Raw genomic sequence first — 9,817 nt, forward strand, 5'->3', positions numbered from 1 at the left:
TCCTGGTTTTATTTCACAGGTGGATATCCAGGTAAGGTTAGTGTTTTTATTTAAGATTGAATCCATGTTTTTAGACTCGCCTACATGGATAGGCTGTTAATTTGCTGTAATATTTTATCATGTGCATGAATTGTTAGCATAACTTCTAAGAGAAATTGCTTATTTAGAAATTGGTATTTATTTGCTAACTACAAAGTTAATGTATATATTTTCTAAATTGAGCGACTACTAAAATTATACATAATCACAAATTTGGAGTTGAATCTTGCTGTTGATAATTATTAAGTAGTTTTAACTTTAGATTAAACTAAACCAAAAGATAAATTATGACTTCAAATGAATTGTGACTGGGAATTGGAAGATTATGAAAAAAAATTCTAAACTTTCACCTTATATTGCCTGTTGACAAAAATGAGTAGACGCTCAATAAATGACAAATTACATGCGGTTATGATGAAAAACATGAGAAATAGTCTCAGACTGACTAGTGATAGAAAACTGTCATGGTAGAAGTTTGCTCAACAAGCTAATTTTAGAATAATTTTAGATATAGGTTTTCTTGATATATTTTTTACTTTTATCATTAAATCTCAACCTTCACTTTGTTTTGAGGGATCCAAGTGAAGGCGAAGCCAGTGGCAGAACCGACACCTCAAGGTGAGGAGCCACTATTAATACTTCGCTGCTAGGTCCCTGTGTGTGAAAACGTACTTTTGAAATACTTCGAGCACTTAATGGTCATGAATAGATCTAATAACTAGATAGCATGCATATTTTAGATTTTTATATTGGGGTGGGTTTTCATAACATTACCTAGCATTCAAGTCAGTCAACTTTAAGTTTGTTTTCCAAACATGCATTGGAATTGTGTACTTGGTAAAAAAAATAGGCTTTCTGTTCTATAAAGTATGTCAAGCTGAAGAATTAATAGATTAAATGTCCTGATATTTTTCTCACTAAAGTAATGTAACTAAAATTAGTGTGAGTCAAATAGCACAAATAACACAGAACAGGGAAGGAAGATTTGATGTTAGTAATATATTTTAGGTGAGAATTCAATGTTTGACCACATTTAAAAATTCTATCCTGCCATACTTTTAGGGATTTCTTTTTTTGACATTTAATGCTAGTTGTATATTCATTCTGGCAATGGGTTTCATATCTGAGCACAATCAGAATTACAGGGAAGACTTGATAAAAAGATTACTGGATCCCACACCCAGGGTTTCTGATTCAGGGGCTGAGGCAGGTGCCTATGCATTTACATTTCTAACAAGTCCCCAGGAGATGCTTATGCTGCTGTTCTAGGGACCACATTATGGACATGTTAGTACTTGTGTTAATATTTTACAAATGGGAAATTTAAGAAATGAAGGCATTAATTTATTTTGAGTGTACACAAGCCTTAAGGGTTGCAACGTAAATTTTACAACCAACAAGTATTCCACAGTATGAAAGACTCTGGCTTCATTCAGAAACGATTGTGACCAGCTGAACACAAGCCTCCAGTTTGATTTCTACTTTTCAAATTACTTAAAATATAAAACATAATTAACTTTGGGAAAACTATAGCATTCCCATGTAGTCTTTTTTAACAAACTGTGCTATATTTATATTTAGTAATAATAGTTGAAATGTTTCTTTGTAGAGTTAGGTACCTGAGTCACCATGGTACGGAGCCACAGGGGAGCAAGACGAATATTCTTCACTTTCTTCTGCCTTTTGCATAAACATGGAGGACTTGTTCTTAGCCTCTTCCTCACTTAGTCTTCACTTTTGAGCCCCTCCTTGCATTTCATCCTATATTTCCACTAAATTTCCCTCTGAGACATTTAGTAGTGTGTGCGTTGCAAGTGGCCATTAATAGTTACATTTTTATCCTTTTATACAACTACATAATTTTATTGCATGATAAGAATTAGTAACTGATCTTTTATAAATGTTTACACAATACTTTTCACATTCCGTTTTGTTTGGTTGTTGTTGGGTTTGGTTCTATTTTTGCTTTTGAACTAACTTATTGAATACTAACTATAAAGTACTTTCTGGTCATTTAATTTTCACAACTAGGTGAAAATGCCTATTTTACAGATGGAAAAAAAACAGCAAGGAACATAGGTGGGATCAAGCCAGTTATAGTGAGGTTCTGTCATTTCAGGAAGATGGGGTGATACTGTGGTTAGAAGTACAGCTTCTCAGCCAGAGTGCATGGGTTTCAGCTGTGTTCTACCACTTACTTTACTGTGTGGCTTTGGGGAAGTTACTTCAACTCTGTGTGCCTCCATGTCCTCACTCTACCTGCCTCCTAGGATTGTTCTGAGGGGTAAATGAGTAATTAATACATTTTAGGCACTTAGGGCAGTTTCTGCACCTAGGATTGTTCTGAGGGGTAAATGAATAATTAATACATTTTAGGCACTTAGGGCAGTTCCTGCACCTAGTAAATACTCAATAAATGTTAGTTGTTATTATATTAATATGCACATTTCCAGGAGCTTTCTAGAATTGACATTATCAGTGGCAATGTCTGTGAGACCGTGCAAAAAAAATTTTATTGTCTTAAAGTCATCTTAAGGTGGAATAGAAGGAAACTAGACTTAGAATAATACCCCTGAATTCTAGTCTTTACTTTTCAACTCATTAGCTCTATAAGTTCAGAAAACTAATTTTTTTTTTTTTTTTTTTTTTTTTCTGAGACAAAGTTTTGCTCTGTTGCCTAGGCTGGAGTGCAGTCACACGATCTCAGCTCACTGCAACCTCTGCCTCCCGGGTTCAAGCAATTCTCCTGCCTCAGCCTCCCGAGTAGCTGGGATTACAGGCGCGTGCCGCCACACCTGGCTAATTTTTATATTTTTAGTAGAGACAAGGTTTCACCATGTTGGCCAGGCTGGTCTCAGACTCCTGACCTCATGGTCCTCCCACCTTGGCCTCCCAAAGTGTTGGGATTACAGGTGTGAACCACAGAAAAGTAATTCTAAGTTTTCCAGCCATCAGTTCCGTCTTTAAAATGAGTGCTCAGTCAACTGATCTCTCAAGTCCCTTCCAGCATGCCAAATCCACCAGAATTATACATGTGACCTTGGTAAATGACTCTGGTTGGCTTGCAAGCCCTAAGAGGCCTGTGATGTAATGGCTTAGATTCAGTGGGCAAAAAGAGAAAAATAGAGAACATGAAGTACATACTTCCCATACTTATTAATAGTCTTTGGAAATTTATTTTCTCTACCTATTCCTTTCCTTATTTTCTCAAGACTGCATAGTTTGCAGAGCTTTGGGGACTCAGATACCTAGGCCCAGACACCTAGAAATGAAATAAATAATATATATATAAAATTATACATGAATATATATTATACTGTTGATATAAAATGTATATATATTAATTTAAAATATTTATGCAGTAGATTATAAACTCCTTTCAAGGTACTTTTTTTTTTTCTTAAATCACAGAAGTGAGATAGGTTAACAAGTTGCAGTGTAACATCTCTATTTGGATAATTGTTCAAGAAATTTAATTACAGGATTTTCTGTATCACGAATGATCTATTAACTTTGATGAAGCTATGTAGGTTTCTTCCTATGACTATTTGAAATAGGTTTTTTGTTTCCATATTACTTGTGGGATGCCTGCAATAAGTAAAATTCAGTGAGATTTAGTCATTTAACAAATATGTTAATGATTACTATTTACCCAGCACAGTTCTAGATGCCTGAGATAGATCAGTGAATGAAATAGACAAAATTCCTTGCCCTCCTGGAGTTTACAACCTAATGATAGACTCAGGCAGTAAACACCCTAACAAATGGATTAAATAATATGTTAGAATGTGTAAGTGCTATAGAGAAAAATTAAAGCAGGCTAAGGGGGGTTGGCCATGCTAGGATAGGAGTTAGGGTACAGTAGGGCGGTAAGGGGAAGCCTCGTGAAGAAAGTGAGCAGAGATTTGAAAAAAGTAAAGGAGTTAGCGTCACAGCCATCTGGGGAGAAGCATTCATGACAGAGGGAACAGTCTGTGCAACAGCCTTATAGCAAGAACATAACCCGTGTGTTCCAGGAATAGCATGGAGGCCATTGTGTTCTGATAGGAGTGAGGAAGGAGAAAAATTCTAGGAAATGGGATGGGGAGAGTAGAAGTTGGAGTGCAAGTCATGGGGAATGTTGTAGACTGTTTTAAGGATGTCTTTAGTGAAATGAGAAATCACTGGAGGACACTGAGACATGTGGTATAATCTAACGTCTTTACATAATTGCAGTACAACATTCTTTCTCAACTTTATCAGGTAAACGAATTATCTTTCCCTCTGAAGTTATTATATTCCTCCTATCCAAAAAGGCAGAAATTTTTTTTATATTTCAAAAATGTGTATTTCCAAATAGAATATTAGTGGTCCCTATTTTGTGTGTGCTTGAACAGAGAAATATGGAACTGAAGAAGGTATTAAGTTCTTCACTTTCAGTTGCAGACGTGTTTCCCTCAAGCCACTTATATTTAAGAAAAATGCTATTTTAGATTGACAATATTAAAAGTCAAAACAGATGGCATCTTGGGGTGTGTTTCTGTAACAGCAAGATAACGTAAATCTTGGCGTCCATCTGAGGGTAGTCTGCAAATTAGGTAGTTTTATTAGGCACTGAATTATGACCACTTAGATTTTATGTGCGTTTTGATCTCTTTGCTGAGTGAAAAATTTGTTTTCATTCTTTCCCGTTGCCCTCTTCTTCCAGAAGTACATCAGGGGAACCAAAAGAAAGAGACAAGGAAGAGGGTAAAGATTCTAAGCCGCGTTCTTTGCGGTTCACATGGAGTATGAAGACCACTAGTTCAATGGACCCTAATGACATGATGAGAGAAATCCGAAAAGTGTTAGATGCGAATAACTGTGATTATGAGCAAAAAGAGAGATTTTTGCTTTTCTGTGTCCATGGAGATGCTAGACAGGATAGCCTCGTGCAGTGGGAGATGGAAGTCTGCAAGTTGCCACGACTGTCACTTAATGGGGTCCGCTTCAAGCGAATATCCGGGACATCTATTGCCTTTAAGAACATTGCATCAAAAATAGCAAATGAGCTTAAGCTGTAAAGAAGTCCAAATTTACAGGTTCAGGGAAGATACATACATATATGAAGTACAGTTTTTGAACGTACTGGTAATGCCTAATGTGGTCTGCCTGTGAATCTCCCCATGTAGAATTTGCCCTTAATGCAATAAGGTTATACATAGTTATGAACTGTAAAATTAAAGTCAGTATGAACTATAATAAATATCTGTAGCTTAAAAAGTAGGTTCACATGTACAGGTAAGTATATTGTGTATTTCTGTTCATTTTCTGTTCATAGAGTTGTATAATAAAACACGATTGCTTAAAACCTTGTATAGTTGTCTAGATTTCTGCACATGAATGTACGTTTGATGCTTTGATTTGAAAATGTTCTTCCCTGTTACTTACATTCTGGTGGGTTTTTTAAATTCTTACCTCCATCATGCAATTTTGAAAATTGTGTCCAGAATTAAAAGTGCATAGAAATAGTCTTTACAAAGTTGTAGCATGGACCTTTAAAAATTGTTTTAAAATCATATTTAAATTTAAACCAGAAGCTGAAAAATAGATCAGCTTTATTATACACAAAATTATTACTGCTTATCTTTGCTCTTTTCCTTGTTATCCCACAAGGTTTAGTTGAGAAGATACAAAATGTTTACAGTGTTGGCACTTAAGAGTTTTTAAATTCAAGTACATGAAATTCAATAATAGCATTGCCTTGAGCTAACTAAGAAGTACTGGGGAAAAAGTTAAATCTACATCAAGTTTCTTTTGAACTTTGAAGTGTTTTCTGACCCACTGCTAATTGTAGCAACAAAATTTAAAAGGAAAAAAAACATACTTTATCTGGCTATTATAACATAAATTGTCACGTAGGTTTGCTGCCTTCAGCATACCGCAATATAATTGCGGGAATATAATAATATTGGGACTGTTTCGTAGCACAAACTCATCTTTACAGTGTTGATCAATGCATCAGTTAAGAAATAATGCCACCTCAGGAATTAACTGGCATTGGAAACATTTGCCTCATTCTCCTCCTATCCTCTTCATTCACCCCTGCCACTGTAATATCTATAAGTACTTAAGAGACTTGTGAGCAAAACATACTATTTATAACAGTATATTATTGATTTATGCTTATGTGGTTGTTGAGTTTGTTCCCATGTAACTCGTTTGTTTTAAATATTTTGCCAGATTTCTTGTATTTATTCCACATCATTATGCCTATAATGTGCCGCTTTGTGATTGGGCATTTGCCTACTTTTCTTTCATAATTAGTGATATATGCGATGTAAAACCACTAGTAAAGGTACATTTTAATACTTGTTATTTTATACTGAATTAGCCTTGGAGGTTGACTGTGCAATGTTATTTACTGTTGTAATTACTGTAATATCAACATATGGGCCCCATCTGCACACTCCTGAAAAATAGAAAGTGTATTCAAATTTTATCAGTTTAAAGAAAATAAAGCTGTGATAAATACTGTAATTCCAACCTACATTAGAAGGTCTAAGTGTAGGTGATGTGCCATTCCATAATGGCTTCCAGACTAGGGTGAATTTTACATTCTGTACTGTACTGTGATGTAGCTTTCTTCTGTAACAGTTATGTTCTAAAATTAAGTGAGGTTTTGTTTTTTGTTTTTTTTTTGCCTTAGCAAAGGGTGGTGTTTGAAAAAAAAAAAATGTGTAGCCCCTTTTTAACCTAGTGTTCATTCAAAAAAAAATTGATGCAAATCTTTATTCACTTTCACTGGTGCACACTGAAATTTTACTTGAACAGTTCTCATAATAAAGCACTTGTCTTTTGCTCTTTATCAGAATGTGAATTACCTGTTTTCTAGTACAAAAGTAATCTGTATGAGGAGTTTATTGTATGTGTTCTAAATTTAGTTGGCAAAAGGTGAAGCTGTGAAGGTTTTCAAGATTATTGAAGCTATGAAGGTTTCTTGTCATTATGACAAGAATATTTAATCTTTTTATAGGAATTCCTGTCACTGAAATACTTTTTTAAAAAAATAGACCTCCTGCTGTGTTTTCCACGGTAGAAACTGATGTTTTTTTACATTTTCTCACTGTGGCCAACTCTTCTGTGTTTGTAGAAAGGAATTTGACTTCAATATCTTTTATGAACTAAAAATGAAATCTTGATACTCACTTTAGATTTTTCGTTTTATATGTTCATGACAACAAATATTTTTCAAAGGTTTAGAGGAATTTTGCAATATGTTTGCATAAATAAATACCAGTTTATGTTCACTGGCTATGTGATACCAGGATTTCCTTGGCTTCTGTTGAAATATTATTTGATATGACATCCCTTATATTAAATTAATTATTTTGTGGAAACTGGGGCACAGCATTTTATTTGTTAAATGAAAAGAATAAGATTAAATATACTCCAGAACCTTGATTCAATATATTCTCTAAGATAGAATTTGATTTAAAACCTAGAAGACCTTATTTTGAGGTGATTTTCACCAACAGTGTCATTTCACACCATGGGGCTGGGGAGCGGGGAAGCATACAGTGAGCAGCAGGGCCAATTTACTGTAAACTAGTGATTCCATTAGCCTGTGCAAATTAATCAAGATGACCTCTGCCTTCATTTTCAAAATATCTATTGAAATACCTACTTTGTCTTAAGATACATAAAAAAAAATTATAAAAGATAGTTCCAACTCTCTGAAATTTTGTTCCATTCGAAAAGATAAATGTAAATATATGCACAACTAAAACATACACACACACAGACACACAGAGGAAACGGAAAGCGCTCAAACAAGCGCAGATAATAGATGCTATAGAAATTCAGAGAAGAGTGAATTCTGTATGAACATTGGAAAGACAGGTCTTTTAAGGGATTTAAAGAGTGGGTAAAATTTAAGAGACAATAGAAAAGATCCTACAGATGGAAAAAAGGCTTCAAGTTAGTAATAGCGCTAAGACATGTTAAAAATAAACCACATATTCTAGGAAGTGGCAGGGTTCACATAGCTTGATTAATAGCTGATTACATAAAGCATCAATTGGCAGTCTCAGCTTGGACTTGATCTATGGATAGAGGGGAGAAATTAGGAGGTTTTTTTACGCCAAGGAAGTACCTAATAAATTGGTTGTTAAAGAATGGCTCATTAATTCAGCAAGTTTGTTGAGTGCCAGTGTACATTAGTGTCTAGGTTCTAGGAAATAGCAGTAAAAAAAAAAATGTATCATAGAAATGTATGAACTGGATTAAAGATTAGAGGCAGGAAGATCTTTTCAGAGGTTAAAACAATAAAGCATGAATGAAATAGCATAGATGTGGGATGGTTAACACAGGGTGGAAAAAGGTAAAAGGAGAGAGACATTTCAAAAGATATATCAACAAGATATATGAGAGACATTTCAAAAGATGTATCAACAAAGTATCATGGGCCGAGTACAATGGCTTATGCTTGTAGCCCCAACACTTTGGAAGCCCTAAGTGGGTGGATCGCTTGAACTCAGGTGTTCAAGAACAGCCTGGGCAACATGGTGAAACCCTGTCTGTAGAAAAAAATACAAAAATTAGCCCAGCATGGTGGCATGCACTTATAGTCCTAGCTGCTTGGGAGGCTGAGGTGGGAGGATCGCTTGAGCCTAGGAGGCAGAGGTTGCAGTGAGCTGAGATCATGACACTGCACTCCAGCCTGGGTGACAGAGTGGTCCCTGTCCCCCCTTCCCCTCCAAAAAAAACAAGGTGTCATGAATAGGATTCACAGACTGTAAGAAAGATGATTTGGTGGGAGCAGAGCTTCCTGGCATCGGATTCAAGTTTTCAGCTTGCATTTTAAGACTTCCACTTTCACTTCACGTGGAGTAACAAGTACCAGATTTACTCTCCCACCTGAGACAATGAAGAAACAAGATGAGATATATGTAATAATTTCACAGAATGTTTTCATCAGAATAAAAATTTTTATTGGCTGTTAGTCCATGAAGAACAATGATCCTTGAGAGGAAAACAAACAAAATGACTTCTGTGATTGGCCCAGCATGTGGCACAGGGAGAGGAAAATGAAGTTGGAGCCTGGCATTCTCTCTGGTTAAGAAGTCAGAACTGAGAGGCCAGGGAGGCCAAGACAGCTAGAGTCTGCAGGGAAGAGGCAGGTGGAGGGATACCAAAGAAACAGCTCTGGAGATCTGCAGAAATCAGCACATGAATGTAAGAAAACTGTATGAGGCCAGTGAAAGAACCACCTGAAAGTATTAGAAGGAACAATTCATCGAACCTCATGCAAGGGTAATGCCTAGTCCAACCAGCCATTTGTAGAAAACAATTCATGGAGCAGTGGGCGTAGTACTCAGAAGAGTTTTGCCTCAGTAGTGGGAACTACTTAGCACTAACACTGCCTTGGTACTGCTTAACAAAAGCCATATCCAGAAGGATAAGGGTTTCTTAGTAACAACTATGTCCCAGAACAAAGCTCAAGAATACAGTAATAGAAAATGTGCCAGGCGCGGTGGTTCACACCTGTAATCCCAACACTTTGGAAGGCTGAGGTGGGTGGATCGCCTGAGCTCAGCAGTTTGAGACCAGCCTGGCCAACATGGTGAAACCCCATCTCTACTAAAAATACAAAAATAAGCCGGGTGTGGTGGCACACGCCTGTTATCCCAGCTACTCAGGAGGCTGAGGCGGATAATTGCTTGAACCTGGGAGACAGAGGTTGCAGTGAGCCGAAATCGTGCCATTGCACTCCAGCCTGGCCAACAGAGCGAGACTCTGTCTCAAAAAAAAGAAAAAA

The 9,817-nt window shown here is 36.3% G+C and overlaps 1 protein-coding gene across 5 annotated transcripts in view; it reads left to right on the forward strand.

The window, feature by feature from the left end:
- The window catches only part of MARK1 (MAP/microtubule affinity-regulating kinase 1), a 142,710-nt gene extending 135,318 nt beyond the window's left edge, over positions 1-7,392 (forward strand). For 2 of the 5 annotated variants that reach the window (XM_011971069.1, XM_011971070.1), the window contains exons 17-18: positions 613-657; positions 4,727-7,392. In XM_011971069.1, the coding sequence (XP_011826459.1) occupies positions 613-657; positions 4,727-5,081 (400 nt within the window). In that variant the 3' untranslated portion in view covers positions 5,082-7,392. The remainder of the gene's footprint in view (positions 1-612; positions 658-4,726) is intronic. The other 3 variants (XM_011971072.1, XM_011971073.1, XM_011971071.1) reach the window with 2 other exon arrangements.
- Positions 7,393-9,817: the final 2,425 nt, after the last annotated feature.

This window comes from Mandrillus leucophaeus, unplaced genomic scaffold (genome assembly GCF_000951045.1).
Source record: "Mandrillus leucophaeus isolate KB7577 unplaced genomic scaffold, Mleu.le_1.0 Scaffold985, whole genome shotgun sequence".
Lineage (NCBI taxonomy): Eukaryota > Metazoa > Chordata > Mammalia > Primates > Cercopithecidae > Mandrillus > Mandrillus leucophaeus.